Source organism: Seriola aureovittata, chromosome 4 (assembly GCF_021018895.1).
Source record: "Seriola aureovittata isolate HTS-2021-v1 ecotype China chromosome 4, ASM2101889v1, whole genome shotgun sequence".
Taxonomy (NCBI): Eukaryota; Metazoa; Chordata; class Actinopteri; order Carangiformes; family Carangidae; genus Seriola; species Seriola aureovittata.
The window spans coordinates 23,132,856-23,151,020 of NC_079367.1; the positions used below are offsets into that span (position 1 = coordinate 23,132,856).

The 18,165-nt window shown below is 40.6% G+C and overlaps 1 protein-coding gene across 9 annotated transcripts in view; it reads left to right on the forward strand.

Moving 5' to 3' along the window:
- Positions 1–18,165, forward strand: part of LOC130167891 (neurobeachin-like) — a 218,580-nt gene that overhangs the window by 154,803 nt on the left and 45,612 nt on the right. For all 9 annotated transcript variants that reach the window (XM_056374417.1, XM_056374418.1, XM_056374421.1 and 6 more), the window contains 5 exons: positions 4,939–5,056; positions 5,142–5,244; positions 5,913–6,028; positions 8,450–8,562; positions 18,020–18,160. In XM_056374417.1, the coding sequence (XP_056230392.1) occupies positions 4,939–5,056; positions 5,142–5,244; positions 5,913–6,028; positions 8,450–8,562; positions 18,020–18,160 (591 nt within the window). The remainder of the gene's footprint in view (positions 1–4,938; positions 5,057–5,141; positions 5,245–5,912; positions 6,029–8,449; positions 8,563–18,019; positions 18,161–18,165) is intronic.

Sequence of the window (18,165 nt, forward strand, 5' to 3'; positions counted from 1 at the left end):
CAACTGTATTTTTGCTATTTATAGTAGGTTACTGCCTTTTACGCACCATTCTGTAGCTGTGAAGGGTAAATGTGTGAACACAAAGAAAAGACGGTCGTGTGTGGATGTATGAGTAATTCTGACAGTAAGAAAATACATGAAATGTGCTATAATAATTACATATAGATCCTAAGATAACATTATCAAATATGTGTTTTCCTACTGTGCTTGTATATACCACATTGTGGACATCAGTAAGGTCACACAGGAAATACATTTTGTTTTGGATGGTTTCTTCTAGGCGTCTCATGGCTTGATGCCAGACTTTGTGTATCATCACTGTAGGAAACCAAAAGTCTTGGTAACTTTTCTTCAGTACATTTTTTATCACACTTCTTGAAAGTTTATATTTTAATATAGGCAGATAAACAATGTTAAAAGAGCCTTGACTCCTTGGAAATTGCATCCTAGGAAAACAGCTCCTCCCATCTCTCATACCACAACAGTGTTGAAGACAACGCTGCAGGTCCTGCTAATGTGCATGAAATACCATCCCTGACATAAATGTTATTGACAAACTTGGCTGGACATTTGGGGCAGTGAACTGCCAGCATATTTAATGCATATTCATCTCCTTTATCCCACTGGTCTTGCCAGAGCACCCGAGCTGTGTCATCTTGCCACACTCCAGCTACCACCCAAATGTATAGTGACACTGATTATGCAAATCTGTATCTTGTTTTCCCCCAATACCTGCATTAGGAGCTAGCTACTTTATTGAAGTTGAGATATGGGTCTCTCAGAGAGGCACCAACTGGAATGCTGATTTTTTTTTTTTAATAATCTGGTGGAATCTTTCACATTTTTATATTTTTACACTTCATAACAGTTGTCACATTAAGAGGGGATCAGATGAGAAATGTGCTTTGAAGCTCAGGCATACGTTATAAATCTTTGCAGGATGTAAAAGGGATTAAAGCTAAAATAAAGTGTGGATTTGGGCATGTCATGGTCATACAACTAAGATTTCTGTCCGCATGTCTTAATAAAGTTAAATATGCCAGCATTAGTTTAATTTCACAATGTGTGGAGCACCTGAGTCATTTGTAGAAGGAAGAATATAGGCAGTGTGTATATTCCGACTTTTTTTTCCTTTAAAGAGTCAGTTCGACCAAATTACAAAAAGTTTCTGTTATTAAAAATTCAACTGGAGCATTTTATTCTAGAAACAACATCCACATTATTCTGGATACTCTACACACCTCACCGTGAACAACACTGCTATCTATCTTTTATCTGCTAATAACATAGTCTTTATGGATACTGTTAACTGTGTGTTTAGTTTTTATTTTATTCAGAATAACAGGCATTTTCTGAAAAGACAAATGAGATTTATGTATTTTGTTAATTTCATTCAACATGGATAAACAAACTTCCATTCACCTCATTTGTAGTGGGGTAGAGGCAGACATCTCAAAATCTGCACTAATATAACCAACACAACGTATCTCTATGGCTAGATATCACATGGGCTAAGTAAGATAATATATTTTGTTTTTTTATCAATTAGGTGACAAGACCCTTTAAGTTAATATATTAGTTGTTTTATTAATTTATATATATATAAATGTCTGTGACCCAGCCATGTTGCCTGTGGCTGATGATGCTCTCCCACTTAGCTCTTAGTTGCTCTCTGCTCTCGCCATTACCAGGCTTTATGCTTTCTCTTCGCCTTCTCCAAATGCTCAAGCTCTTCGCAGATTTGGCCCATATTGCCTGGGGTCAGCCATTGAATACCGTATATGCAGTGTGTGCTGATCCTCCAAATTGCCATGTGTGAAATCCATCCCACTCGCTCCTGTGGGAGTAGTCATATCACTCAAAATGAAACTGCCTCTTGTACCCGTCCCTTATTCTTCCACCTCACTGTTCTCTATAGCCGCCTGGGACCATGCAGTTGTGAGGCTTTATAGTGGAAGCCTATTAGACAAATCTGAGAAGAATGCAATGGAGGTCCTGTGATACCAGGTTGTCAGAGTGCTCCACAGTCTCATATAAATATATCAGTCATGCCGGCTTGGAGGTCTCACTGAATTATAATATTTTATACCTATTTTGGTATAGATGCAATGGAGGGGGATTGTGTTGTTCCATGTGGGAGAAAATTGTGTATGATTTTAGAGATTTCTTTTTGTTATATTTATTAATAATATCTGTCATAGTGTCTCAGTCAGTATAGGGTTAAAGCTATTTGGAAGTCAGAAATGATTAAAATCTATTTCTATGCATGAAGTGGCTTATCACTTTTAAGTATAATGTGCTCCATTTGAGCATCTGCACATTATTATATATGAGTTTCAGCCTAAACACTGGTGTCACCTGTGCCTCTCCTCATCTCATCTGTCACAATATTTTCCCGTTTTCTGCCTGTGATGTTCTACAGGCAGAATGCAGCCTGCCCTCTGTCAAATCAGAGAAAGAAGAGAATGCGAATAAAGGAAAGAGAGGACAGAGACGTTAAATTGCATTATGGCTATTATGCTGGAGAGGTATATCTCCATGCAGCTGGCAGAGCAGAGCAGAGCAGCGCATGCGCCTGTGGCTCCTAATGAGCCTGCGTGGAGGGACCTGTGTGGAAACAAAAGGCTGCGCTTGTCGGCCATACCAGACCCCTCTACCCGCCCCCTCGCTGCACCCCCAGCCCTGAGCGTGACAGACCAAGAGCAGAGCGCCGGTCCCTTCCTGGTGGCGTGATTAGATTGGGGCCGAAGTCTCCAGCTGGCAGGCCTGTCTGTGACTGGAGGCGGCCGTCCCCAGCGCTTGTCACTGGCTGACACCTCTGACAGGCAGGGGACAGCTTCAGCAGACAGGTTCATTAAATGGCATTTTTTACAGCTGGGCCTCCAAAAATGAGGGCTGGGCTTTGTCAAATCTCCAAGTCTACAGGGGCCCCTGCATGTTGGTTTAGACCAAAGCTTTGTTGTTATGACAAATTTTTTGATCTGGGCTGTTTGAAATAAGCTCTTTTTTCTCCTCTTTAGCCCCTCTTTTGTTGACAGCTAGCCCTTTGGCCCGTACTTTGTCATGGCAGGAAAATGTTCACTTTAGCTGGGTAACAAGAAACAGCCCGTGCTAAAATATTATTATAATGACAATCAATACCATATTATAACTGTTTTCACATATTTTTCAGTTCTTAAGAACCTGCAGTGCAGTGTTTGCTTGACAAACCTGTGTAAACTGCATTTTGCTCTCTCTTTCCATGATGTAACAAATGGAGAATTCAGGAGGAAAATTTATGGCACTGTTAAATAAAAAAAATGGAATTATAAAGTGAATAAGAACTGTGCTAAATGACAAACCATACTCTAGACATCCAAATAACTTAATATGTATTCAAATAACAGTCCGCTAGTGCCTTGATGAAGTAAGCTGTTGTAGCCTTCCCATGATGCATATCTGTACAAGTTGCCTTTCAGCATTGCACTCAGAAGACTACTTCTAGAACATCTGGCTGCAGAGCAGAAGGGAGATAAAAGCTACGCTGCCTCCTAGTGAGCTGCTGCTGGCCATCAGCAGTGCGCCTGCAGCTCCATAGCCATCCCTCCATCTCACCTCCCTTGCTCTGTATCCCCCCACTCCAGTCAGCACACTGCCTCCTCTGGGCCATGCTGTCTCTATGACAACTGTTTGAGTTGGGGGTTGCAGAGGTGTCAAGCAGGGGCATTACTAGGAGGAGAGCACCAGAGATGCTGTGCTGCTCATCCAGCATCTCCACCTAATCCAATTTTAATTGAGCTCCAGAGATTTTGGATGTGGCACGGAGGTCGGGCATGAGCTATTCCAGAGAGAAATTAAGGCAGCCTGGCTCGCGCTGCACTCTTCCAGCCTGTCACTATTTTAAATGAGCATTAGCATCAGACCTAACCCAGCTGAACATCTCACTCTGCCTCCCTCCCTCCCTGCCCACTCCTATGTGTGATTATAACCTGGGGAGTTGATGAGGTTGCTCCCCGGCTCGTACTGTTGGACAAAATTGTTCAGTCAGAGGGAAGTGAGATGGAAGGAGGGGGCAGGGGGGAGAGTGTGTGAGGGGACCATTCTCACCTGTCAGAACAACTGCCTAAGTTTTCTGTGTGTTGACCTGCACTCCCAGTGGTGCTGCATACACTAATGATCCTTTGTCTGCTTTCTCCTCTCCTTGGCATGATAGTTTTTATTGATTGTTTGTGTCACTGGCCCAGGGGGTCATTTTTTCGACCACCACTGCTCTCCTGTTATAGACAGGCTCAAAAAGTGTGAAACACTCAAAGAGAATCATAGAGTGCTTCATAGTGTGTAGAAAAGTGCCCAGAGATATCTGCCCAGAGAGCTATAATGCCATGCTTCATCATAAGGGACAATGAGGAATGATTCAACTGATACTGCTGAAATACTGATATTCCCTTTTCAATAAAACCTACAGAATAGTCATCAAGAATTTGTTTTTAGTACCCTGATGGTTAGAGGAGTTCAGGTTTGAAGCCCAGCTGGGATAAGTGAAACTAAAGCAGTATTCAATATCTCACCAGCTATTGCTGTGATGCCTATTGACAAGACAGTTAACAAAAAATACAAAGAATTTAAACAGCTGTCAACTTAACTAAAATAGTACAGCAGTAAACACATGTTAAACATTGATCTCTCTTTTGCAGAATTTTACTGAGGTCATATTTTACTGTCTTTGGAGTGACGCATTTTGGAAAATAGAGTTGGCTCAGAGTTGGATGTTTTTTTTCTTTCCATATCACAACATAGCAGTGGATCAGTTTACAGCAAGAATTTAGTTCAAGTAATTAGAACTTGCCCCATTGCACTTGTGAGTGTGAGTGTATATTATGTGTAGCCTGACATGATCTATGGTTTTATACAGCTATAATAACCTGAAGACATTTTTCTCTATTCTTTCTGCCCTTCTAGGTCTTAGCATACACCGAGGGCTTACATGGGAAGTGGATGTTCAGCGAGATCCGGGCGGTCTTCTCCAGACGCTACCTCCTGCAGAACACAGCGATTGAGGTCTTCATGGCCAACAGAAGTAAGTTAAGTGCCAATTATAACTTTTGAAATCCAAGGATTTCTCCTTTTCTCCATCATTAAGTCGTGTCTCTCACTGTTCACAGCATCAGTCATGTTCAACTTTCCTGACCAGGCCACAGTAAAGAAAGTGGTGTACAGTCTTCCTCGAGTTGGAGTGGGCACCAGCTATGGACTTCCACAAGCCAGGTAGGTCACAGATGCCACAAGAAAATCAACAGCTTACTGTTCTTACCTTCTCTGTGTTGTGTGTTGGAGCATCTGTGCAGCCTAGCCTGCAGCAGAGTCATTTGAAGTCCCATTGGTCCAGTCATTGAAGTGGGTGTGCAATGACCCTGGCTGAACTGACCTAATTCTCTGACAGGAGACTCTATACAGCAGGGCTGCAGCAAGGCCACTGACCACACAGAAAACCCCAGATTCCCTTTAGACTCGCAACGTGCTAACAGGCCTATTTACACACTGTTACAAAACAAGCATATTTCCTTAAGTCTGTTGTTAATTTGGTGGATTTCAAGCAAGTCATCCTGAATTAACACTTCGTGAATTATGTGTTTAACTGAAGGACTTGTAATTCCCACCCAGCTTTTACTTACTCTACTAGAATCAGAACTGGATGCCACATTTATTCTCTTGTTTGCAGCTTGACATTTTGTGTTAGCTCTTCATCTCATTCTACAACTGACATAAAACTGCCATAGAGCTGGTTTTCAGCTACAAAATGTTCTCATTCATCTACCTCAGTCTAGGTGACTGTGATTAAGCATAGCTTCATATACAGTTTATGCTCTTCTAAAATGTCCATAATTTACACCAACCTTCTGTTTTCTGATTTATTATTTAAATGTTTTTTCCAGACGCATCTCCCTGGCCACCCCTCGACAGCTTTTCAAATCCTCCAACATGACGCAGCGCTGGCAGAGGAGAGAGATCTCCAACTTTGAGTACCTCACGTTTCTCAACACTATTGCGGGTAAGGACTCCTGATGCCTTACGATACTGTGATTCCCAAGTTAAAGTCAATGATTTCAGATTGGAAGTAGCCGAAGGAATGGAAATAATATGTTCTCTTTTTCACAGCCATCAGTTAAATAGATAGATTCTGATTTGTTTTCTTCCTCATCAGGGAAGAATTTACAACCACTGAAAGTGTAAGGTTTTAATCTATTATCTATGTGAATCTCTTCACCATTAGTGCCTTGTGACTTAAAGTTTAGCTATCATGATCAATAAACTTTATGTGTCAGTGGCACTGGAAACATACTATAAGTGGCCTCAGGTATGTCATATTTGTTTAAGAATCCGTGCTATCCTTATGTGGTCCTGGACGTAAGTACACTTCGCTGTTCATGGGAGTGTGCTGTTTGAAGCAAAGAGCAGGCACAGCAGATTTTGCCAGATAATTAGTGCCTGGCTTTGTGAGAGCGTACATGTGTGTCTGCGGAGTTGAGAGGTTCTGTTGTCGACTCTCTGATCTGAACTGCAACTAACAGGGAAGGCGAGAACGACTGCACGCTACTCTGCTCTGAGAGGTGTCATCCTCTCTCTCGCTGCATATTCATGCATATTTATATTTAGCTTGTGCTTGAGTTCGATACATTATTGTCAGCTAATTAGATGTAAGGCAGACAGAAAAACATGCCCCAAATTCATTAAAAATCTCTAGTAATGACCTAGGCTGACAGGGATGTCAGAATAGTGTGGGGCGGCAGACAGGCGGGGGGTGAAGTGCTGGGAAGAGGTGTGAACGGGAAGGGGGCTTCTAATTAAACACGATTCCACTGTTATTAACATCCTGCCACCCCAACTCAGGCCTCAGCACCAGTAGGTCTAACCAACATTCCCGACTCATCCTCCACATCCGGCCCGCTGCCTCCATTTGAGTATGTGGCATTAACCTGGATAATTATGCTCTATAGCTTCCCCTAGACCCTGGCTGCTCTGCAGAAGCCCTTCCCGTCGACTAGCCTGTCAGACGTTATCACTTGCTCAGCTAGATTTAGACTCTCTAATGCCAACCTGCTGCGCTCCAGGAGTGAGCAGAGACACACCTGCTGGATTGGTTCAAGTTGATAATATTTTGTAAGCAATCATTAAAACCTTTATGGCCGTAGCTGGGAGATTTACAAAGATTATTTCCACTGAACAGTCTTATTTCATTTAGGGGTGTCACGATATAACAGTGTTGACAATAACCGTCTGTTTATCAGTTCACCTGGTTGCCTTTTCAATATCCATTAAGTGTAATTATTCTCTGTGTACACTTTTAAACTGCTACCATAACAGACTCTCTCCACCTCTCTACACTCGTATTTGAATCTAATTCAATTGCGAAAAAAGAGATAAATGTGTTGGTCATTACATGAGCGAGAGTGTCATCTTAAGAAGCCACTGTGAGCATACAATTGCTGCTCTAAGATATTCTCGCAGTGCATTTCCTGCAGTGGTCCCTGTGTAATAATGCTGTAATGTGTGATTTAAAAAGTAATTCTTGCAGGATGTCTTAGAAAAGCTTGCTAAATACTAGTCCAAATCAACACTGGACACGTAGAACAAGTATGTAACTGTGAAATATTTCATAGGAAAGTGGTCAGGCCTTTAAATTATTATTGCTCCCTTTCAGAGTTTAGTTTCATTTTTCTTAGTAAATGAAATAAAATGTTGCCTTTTTACTTTCATTTTCCTTTGAGCCCACGTTTTTAGTTTGATTTATTACCAGCAGTAAAAATTCCAACAAAACCATCTACAGCAGCCCTATCCCCATCCTGGATTACAACAGGCCACCACCTGACCTCACATCTGTATCAGTGTCATCTTCAAAAGAAAAGTAGAGCATTAATGACAGCATGGTACATGATCTTCTGTTTTCCCATGGACTTCCTATGACACAATTTGCCATGTGAAAATCATATTCCCACTGCCAGAGCATTGAGGAAATTCGCATCTGCCCAATCAGTGGATCAGCACTGACATTTTAGGCGTTTGGAGCCATGGCTCAGAGGAGAGTCTTTTTTTCTCTGTAATTACATCCACTCCTCCCAACATAGAGATACTTATTTTCTCTCTAAACTTAAAGTCACCCTCCTCACGCCCCCTGTAACTCCCACAGTCTATTGATAAAGTACACTCAGCAACCAAAGGCATGGGGAGCACCGAAAACATTCTCACATAGCTGAGAGAGCTTGCCATTAGTGTACGTGTTTCCCTGGCAGACTCCATATGAGACAGGAAGTGCGTCTGATTGAGGGCTCTGCGATTGGGGGCTTGTTGGAATGTTGCATGCTGATCCCACAAAGTAACTGAAGCCTCAAGTGTACCCTGCCCCGCTTTCAACCCCTCTGCTTCCTTCCAAGCCTTCATCACTCACAGATTTCTGTCTGCTCTGTGTGTCTAGGGAGGACATACAATGACCTGAACCAGTACCCTGTCTTTCCCTGGGTCCTCACCAACTACGACTCTGAGGAGCTGGACCTGACCTTGCCAGGGAACTTCAGAGATCTCTCAAAGGTACCAAGGCCTCTTGGCCATGCACCTCGGTATGACGAAGAGAAGGGGGTCAAGTTGGGTCAGCTGGCTCTGACGGCAGGGGATTTCCTTATTAAGAGTCAGACTGTAAAACAATATATTTAATGGCAAAGGAATGATGTGCAGAGTCTAAACTCATGTGGTGGAATGCAGAAAGTGGAAAATACAAATGCACTCAAATACTTAAGTTTACTCTCCATTAATTTGGTACTGTATTGTCTCAGCACATAGTTTACACTGTCAACTTTGAATATAAGCTTAAAGAGAGTTCCTGGTTTCTACACGAGAAAAGCTTATACATTTTTTATTACCAACTGTGCTTCATATAGTAGACACTGAAATGCTCACAGTTGATAAAAGCTCTTTCAGCAGGGCAGCTTTAGATGCATCAAGCCATCCAACATGAATTTTCATGATCTGAAGGATGTTTGGGCCATGTGGTTAAAATCATGATTGTATTATTAATAAGAATATTTTCCAATACAAATATATGGCATCAAAATATGGCAAATGTATGCAAAACCATCATGTGGATGATCAAAGTCATCTCCGAAGCAACAAATTGCTTGCTGAGAATTCATATTTTAGACAGCAAGAATTTGTTGACCAATAACCACAAGATAAAATATGAGATCATAACATTGCAATCAGCTGAAAACAGATAAGGCATAATGACTTATCACCCAGCACATTCATTAAATGTTACCATTCAGTAATTCAAATTTCTGCTTTGATTAGACTTTTTCCAGGGAATAATTGATGAGGGCAGGTCATAAGCACAATGTTGCAGTGAAAGTTGTTCTAAATGTGGCAGGTCAAAAACACGTCAAGCTGTGCTGTAGAGAGTCCTGCTAACGCTGCCAAATCACCAGAGCTCAGACACAATGACACTAATGCCCTGCAACCCTGGGAGATAAAGTTCAGTGTTGTGTTTGCTCTGTCTTTGACTGAAGGGGAAAAGGCAGCAGATCACTCTACCACAAACTGTGACCTGGTTTACTGGTTTACCAACCCCCTTCTCTTTCTCTGTCTCCCTCTCTCTCTCTCTCTCTCTCTCTCTCTCTCTCTCTCTCTCTCTCTTGCACATGCACACTGCAGCTCACTGACCTGAAAACAGTTGCATTCCTGTCTGAGCTCTCTCTCTCTCTCGCTTACTTTATCGCTCCCTCATTCCTCTTTGTTTCCCTCAAAACACCGACATTCTGACTTCGAGCCTCACTTTGCCATCACAGTTCTCAGCAGTTTGGATCAATTTGCAACTTTTCAAGGCATGTGTGTGCTGTGTTTTGTAGTGTGTGCTGTGTTTTGTAGTGTGCGTTGTGTTTTGCTGCGGGAGACGAGGAGAGCTTTGAAAAGAAGAAAAGGAAATTACTATGAAACACTCAAAAAGAATCATGGACAAGGTATATAGTGTCTTGAAAAATGAGTTCCCACTGTGCTGGAGCACTTCTTCACATTTCTGTAAACCCAGAACATTTTGGACAAACAGCTCAGTTGTGTGTCTTGCCACCATCACCTCACTACTTGTCTGCTTTTGGCGGCTCTGGCCTGTGGGGTATCCAGGTGGGCTGAGAGAGCCACGGAATGTGTGTGTGCGCGTGTATGCATGTGTGTGTTGGGGGGTGATCGGGGCTGAGCCATGTGCAGCCCTCCTGCCCTGGGGAGACAGTTATGTATTGTAATGTATTCCAGTGACATCCTCCCATGCTGTTTACAGGGCTGAGCTGCCTTCATTAGTATGAGTTCACAGCCCGTGTCTCCTGACAGTTGTCCTTGGAACCCCAGGGCTCTTACCTCCAAAAGTTCACAGCTAGTGTAGCAGGGAGGGACAGAAGCCCCCACACTTCTCCTCTTTGCTTGGTCTACCCTTTTGTTCAATTATGGATCAGAGGTAGCAGCAGAGTCTCCAGAGACGCGCTCATTGTGTTTTACGGCTGTGCGCGTATACATCCAGTGGGTGTGGTTGTGTATCACACTGGTGTTGTGTGTGCTAACTATGCCTGGGTATCATTTCTCTTAACTTTTTTACTATAATACCCATGTTTCAGTATCAATACTGATATAATACCAATTCTGGAACAATATGAAAGTCTTATTTTTCTCATTTAACAAAAGAAGCCAAACTTCTCAAATATTCTGTAAGACACAAACAGGTGTAGAAGAACTTTGCCTCAATGAAACAAAAGATTTTAACAACTGTCTGATAAAAGTCTAAGTAAAGGAGAATGCAAATCTAAACAAGCATTTAATGCAAGTTTTCAGTACTTAACAGTTTTTGATACATGGTGCTACAGACATATTTGGCTTGTTCCTAAACACTATTGTGGTTTCAAACCCAGTCTTAGTGGTTACTACATTCATTTTATTACTCCCTTTTATAAATTGAATGTTTATTTTTTTTTCTGTGGTTGAACAACATCACATCACCTCATGTCATATCATCTGTCACTCCAGAGCTCAGTGAGCTGCAGCATTATGAAGTTAAATTGTCGTATCATTCCTCTTAGGTTAATACACTGGATAAAGCTAAATTGCAGCTAAATCGTAGATCATAAACTGAAGCTTTACTAATACTCCTAAATTCTTCTCAAATTGTCCCACACTGGCATTGCACAATTTGTGAGGCCTTCTTTCCCACAGATCAGAGTCATACCTGTGAACTGTTTGTCAGTTACAGGTGATTGCCACTTGACGGACAGCATTGTTTAAACTGTTGGAGCTCTGTACTGATCTGCCAAATAATATCCTCCCAAACCCACTGCACACACCTACAATTACCTGCTGGTTGGGCATTCAGTCAGCTGTGAACAGTGCTATTGAACACATCATTCCTTTGCCTCAGGGTGAGCGTTCTGCATATTTGGATGTCAGATACATTCATGCAGTGAAGTGTTTCATTAGATTCTAATGATTATTTCTTGATGGAGTGACAAGACGGTGATAGATATAGGGAAGCCAATCTTCCTCATAGTTGTTAAATGATGTGATGGAAATTCACATAATTGCATAAGAAGGTGATAGAAGCAGATGTGATTTAACACTATGCTTCTTCATGCACTGACTAAAATTTATTAGACATATCCTTTGTAAATTGATTAGATGTACCTTTGTAAAATGTAAAACTTCAAGAGGCAAGCAACAAAGTGACATGTACGTTACTCAACCCATGGAGTATAAGGTGTTACATGTATTTTTACCTTACTTAAAATTACTATAATAGAGAAAATTAAAAAAGATAAAGAAAAGTATTTTAAATTTATTTCCCTCTCAAAGTCTCTGCTGTGGCACTCAGTGAAAGCTGAGCATCTCTAAGAGACACACTGAGTAACGCCGACAGAGCTTGGCTCCTATAAAGACCCCCTCCACACTTTTCTTTCCATAATGGAGCCTTCTTCACCCTCACTTCCACTCCAGTCAGGCTGTTGGGGAGCACATCTGCTTCATCTTGAGTTGGAGCAACTTGATTGCATTAGACTGGAGCTGCATACAGCCCTGCCTCTGACGAGGCAAGCAAAAACGACTGCGACTTCTCCTGACAGAGCACCATAGCAACATACTGTAATGTAATTTCTTTTGAAATATAAAATGCAATATGCGTCTCATTGGGAGGTAGCTTGGATATAACCAAAAAAATGGAGGCACTCTGTGCGCACTCAGCCACGTTCATTTCCTGCCTCTTCAGAGTGCAACACCAGAAATGATCCTGATTGAATCTGAAGCCAAATCTAAGTCTGATCTTTGTTTAGTTGTGTTGATGTATTTCACTGGGTCAGGTGTTATACAAGAAATGAACTCAGATAGGAGCAAGTGTGGAACTGTCTGAACCAGTTGTGTTCATTGTCTTATATCTGTGATCAGTATGATATGCAGCGCAGGGAAAAAGGAAGAGGTGATTATTCTTTGTTGAATAGCGGTAAACAAAGCCTGATTTGGGCTTATCAACAGATAGTGCTTATGACAGGACTAAAGACACTAAAGGACCACTGACGTTCCTATGCTATCTTATCATAAATAGGTTTTTATTTCTAATTAAATATCCCATCAATCATACATTCTTCTCATGTGTTTGCCTGATCTGTATGTTTTTCTATGGCCAAGGCAGCACGTTAAGGTATTAGGATTTGACTAACCTGAAAGTAATGTTTCAGTTTACCTTATGCCTAAACTCTCCCAGGAACAACAGTGTGAGAGCCAGATTTTGCCAAGTTGATGTTCTTGTAGCTGAGAGTGTCTCAGCGAACATGCTGTGAAAGTAGTGTCTCTTTCAAAGCTACCGATGGTCAGTTTATTCCAATTTCACATGGTTTCTTTATGAGCCGCCACAGTTTGGCTGGTATTGTTTTCACCTTATGAGTCTGTGAATGTGTGTGTCATCATGGCAAAATGTGGTCCTGGAGACATCTGCCGTTGCGAGAACTACCACAGTGGCAGTTTCGAGTACTTTGGCAGGTGTTTATGTGTTTGTGAACAGATTTTGTCACCATGATACCATCACAGCCATGCACAAGAGTAGCGAAACTTTACAGGTGTGTGTTTAGATCAAAATGAAGAGAGTTAGAGGGTGGATGTTGTCCAATCCGTGAGTACTGAGTACTCATGTAATATTGACTACTGAGTACTCATGGGGTTGGACGGTCATTATGCTGATGGGCGCCGTGGCTGGTGTGATCCCATCACAAGACAATCTCTAGTGTATTGGTGCGATTAGTCTTGGTGTCAAACACTTCTTTCCCAGAATTACTGAGCTGAGACCTGTTCTGAAAATCATAACCTATTTTAATTGCAACTGCAATCACAACAATTGTGCAGTTATAGAGTAACAAGGTTATGTAAGACGGAGAATCCCAGTCAGCTCTAGAGTATAATGTTGACTTTGGAGGGATACAATAAACTTACTAATCAACACTCAATACTTTGGTTTACAGCCTTTATTATTTGCACAGTTGCAACTGTATTAATCACCTGAGAAATAGTCAGTTGGCCATTTGACAGCTTTACTTTATCTTTACCTTTATTTTTAGCAAATTCCCTTTAAGATAACAGCAACCTCTAACAAGGAGAAAAATAACGATGTGGGTGAACCAATATGTAGCCAGTGAATTATCCCAGCTCACCAACCACACAAAGTTTCTAGAAGACAAAGTAAAAGCTTTCATGCTTCTGAACTACACTACAAGTCGGTTAGAAGATGTCTTATATTGATGCTCACACAACTGAGGGACTTTGGAACATTTTTGCCTCATTTATGTAGAGCCAAATAAAAGAAATAACAGGAAATAACCTTTTAGTATATGTCTTTGGATCCCTTCCGTGTAACCTGGCGATTCATTCAAGACGTGTTTGTGAGTAGTTTAGTCTCAGGAAAAGGTAGAGAAGTTGGTAGCAAGGGTACAGAGTCTTGATATAAAACTAAATTACAGCTTAAAAATGTTGGCTTGTAATATCCCTTTAAGCACAATTATATGTTTAATAACACATACTGTTGCCTATAATAACATGGCTCAGTTTGTTTGGTACCATGATTTTGAAATGAGCAAGTAAAACACGTAACTTGTGTACTGTGAATCAAAATCTTACCAATTTGCCATTTTGTAAGCTTTGGTTTTAATACGTTTTTATGTGAATTGTTTACTTATCCCACTCTTACACTCAGAATTACCTGCAGCTGTCTTTTCCTGATTCTTCTCCCTCTGTCACATGTATTACCTGGATCTTTCATAGCGCTGTGTTAGTCATAGAAGCAGTTTAACAGAGTGTGAGACGTCTTGTGGCTTGCACCCCGATCCAGCTGGGCCAAGACGTCACATGCAAGGCTATTATCACTCCATAAATCTATGCAGATCTCAATAAACTTCTCTTTCAGTCTATTCAATTGTGCTAACACTGATGTGGACTGCCATTAAATTTTAAGGAAGAACCAAAAACTGAACCCATTAAAATAGAGCTTCAGGCATGTGCAATGTGCCACACACGGATATGACCCTAATTTTCAAAATGACAAAGAGTCTGTCTGTTGTACTGAGGTTGCATACAAGCTGTACCCAGCCAAAAGAATAACAGTGCAATTTTAATAATGTTAGAATAAGTGGCTTTATTTTTAGGCATCAGTCTCAGTCCATGTTGAATTGAGGGCTTTTATTTCATTTCTTCTGACCTCTGAGCTGCAGCCTTCAGGTAGAAAAGCTGCCACTGATTACGTTACCATGTCTCCCTCCCCCCTCAGTAACCGATTCAGTGGCACTGAGTATATTGATATTGACTGCCAATATGCCTGTAGGGCTCTTATATTGGACGGAGTGATTGAAAAGGCAGAGAAAGCAATTTATTCACCACTAAACGTATGTTTAATGGGAGTAATTTTGTTGCCTTAAGAACACATGAAAATGAAACAGCCGCCAAAGGGCAAAAACCCAGTGATGGTGTCAGTGCAATATTGAAGTTATTACTGAGTCTGCGGTTAAATAATGAACCATGCTATCCAAGGTTTGGCCTAACTAAGAAATAATTGGATGGATGTCAAATAAATACAGCAGTAATATATTTTTTTCTGTTTTATATCCTCACAATAATTAGGCAGCATTTCTTCAAATACTGAACAACAAAATATGAGAGTTTTATGATTTCTGACATTTTCAGTCTTGACACTGCGCTCATCGCTCATTTGGAATTGTTGATTTTCAGGCTGTTGCTATTTGCCAGTAAAAGGCTAGTTCAGGGTTTTTGGAAACTGTTCTCCTCTACTCCTTATTTTAATAACAGCAAAATGGTTGTGTGCATTCATTGTTGGGGGCTTTTAACATAACTTGCATGCCTGTAAAATGTAATGCAATCTAATAAAGTTTTTCTGCAATAAATGCTATACAGTTATGCTCAATTTTTTCAGTCTCTGAAAAACTCATGTTGTTTCAGTTGTACTCGTTCATAACTTTGGGACCATGGCTTGTGGTGTTACATTATTAGACTGCGCCATATTGTGCAGATCCTGATAACACATAAGCAGTGCCCAGTAGCTCGGTAGGGCTCTGAACACAGATGGGAGTAACAGTGCTAAGTAAAGTGTTTGTCTTCTTGGGTGCGTTTGGTGTAAATCAGGTCAGCCAGGGTTAATCCACATGGATTACCCACAACATTTAGCAGGAGACGTTGAGATCTCCTCCTTCCATCCTCAGTGCGCCATCCTGTTCACCCCTGCCGCCATATCCCTGTATATTCCAAACAGAAGACAGCGCAACAGGAACTTTTTAGGGTTCAGGAGAATAATGGGGTCTGACAGACAAATCCCAGAGCAAAGCTGCTTGTCTGCCCTAAACTCTCCCCCAGCCTCTCTGCCGACCTCACCACATGCAGCCTAATGGGGAACTACCAATAAGACTCTTCAAGTTTATCTCTGTTAATTATGCCCAATAATGCTTTTCTATTCCTTTTGCTTTCCTAACATGAGAAATACAAAAGAAAAGAGTTTTACCAGTAAATCAAAGTAGAATTACTGTAGCTTTATTGTCTGGTATGGTCATAAATAAATTTCACTACAGCCATGGATTTGGACCATCACATCACTTGCTACATGAATACAGTATCGCCAGTAAAGGGTCTGTGTCACACGGTAAAAACACAGTCTAAACAATTTATGCAAATTGCAATGGATGATTTTGTGCAACTCTAATAATATATTTTAAGTATATAGCATGAGTATGTCATATATCCAGATGATCATTAAAATTAATTTAGATGGAAGGCTGGTAATGAGATCTGCTGTATCTGTTATCTGTAAGATTTTCCATTTTGCGACTCTAGACAGGTTAAGACTGGATGGTTCATGCAGAGGATCATGCAGAAAAACACAATGCACTTCCAAAGACAAATCCTACTTTTACGAGGCTTTGAGTGTAACTTTCGTAGTTGCACAATAAGTCAGTTAAATGAAGTACATTGTATGAGTCAGACTAGCTTAAGTTTAGCACTGAGGTCTCGTGAAAGGATTTATGAATAGTGAAAACTGCATTTTTTGTTTCCAGACTATATGAGATCTGTGATGGAACAGTATAAAAAGTAGATTATACAAGACTAAATTTGAATTACAGGAAGATTCATTATTCTATACTGAAGCATAAGCTTGTACAGTGATATGTACATGTATATATACGTTGAGGTGACCAGAGGCCACACTCAAATGCACTAAAAATGCCTTGTAGTCCTAACGTTATCTATATTATTTGTTGTCAAATGCTGAAAATGCCAACAGCTTTCACTCCCAGTATTTCAACAAGCCAAATATTGGAGGTATTACACGTATAAAGTGTATTTTTTACTGACCTGATGTCACAGTAATCTAAGATAAGTCAGTCTATGTGGTTGCGATGAGACAGCAGTTAAGACAGTAAGAACAAAGAAAAGAGCTCATATCACTTCTATTGTAAAGTTCTCACACTAGCTTACAGTTAATATAGATTTTGAAATCCTTTAACTTTTCTATAAATCCTTTCATGGACTTGCGTTTCACTGTATTAATATGCTGCCAAGACAGTTGTCTGATACAGTCTTCAGACTTTCCGTTGCTCGCTGAACCAAATACTCACTGAAGCTGCTGCAGTTTTGGATCGAAACTCAGAACTCAGTGTACAGACAATACGATCAGGGACTAGAACATTTTAGTCTTGCTTTCACTTTAAACTGGTCATTATTACTTTGCCATTACTATCACTATTTTTGATACTTTTACTTGACTTCTTATCTATTTACCTAGCAAGCAGGTACTGAAAGGCTTGTTTGTCTCAAAACATAATGGATTCTACATAGGTGTTGTTCCTGAAAATATGGCCGTCAAGGATACATAGCGATGGTCACTTTGACTATATATTGTGTTTGTGTGGTTTGTTGTAATATATTGGGCATGATAGATATGAATACAGTTTTGCAGTCATTTTAGGCTGTCTGAGTTCTCTTTCAGCTTTATTTTTTTTTTTTCCCTTTTTTTTATTAGTTTTTTTTAATGTATTATTAATTTTTTTATTATGTATAATTAATGTATTATTATTTTCCTTATTAAGTGTTTTCCACTGAGAATGTCTTCTATTTATGGGCTGCTCTTAGCTAAAAGGCCAACGCCAGGAACTTTTTAGAGGGGAAGCCTCAACAAAGTAAAGGGGGATAAATTTGAGCATCCCAGTTTACAGTAACAATAACACAGTTTTATACACTGTTTATTGGACACATTCCCACCAGTGTATTTTGTCAAGCTTGCAAAGTCAGTTTAAATATCACAATAGTACAATCATATGTGAATATCAATTTTGTTTGCCTTCACAAAGACCATGACTTGTACAACTACAATAGGAAACCTGTACATTTATTTTATGGTTGCTTTGAGTGGAAATGGCTAATAACAACAAATTACTTCACTGCAGGAACTGAACCTTTTATTTCCCTATTTTCTTTCCAGCCTGTTGGTGCTCTGAATCCAAAGCGCGCAGCATTCTACGCTGAACGCTATGAGACATGGGAAGACGACCAGACACCACCTTGTCATTACAACTCCCACTACTCCACTGCTGCCACCGCCCTGCACTGGCTTGTCAGAATAGTGAG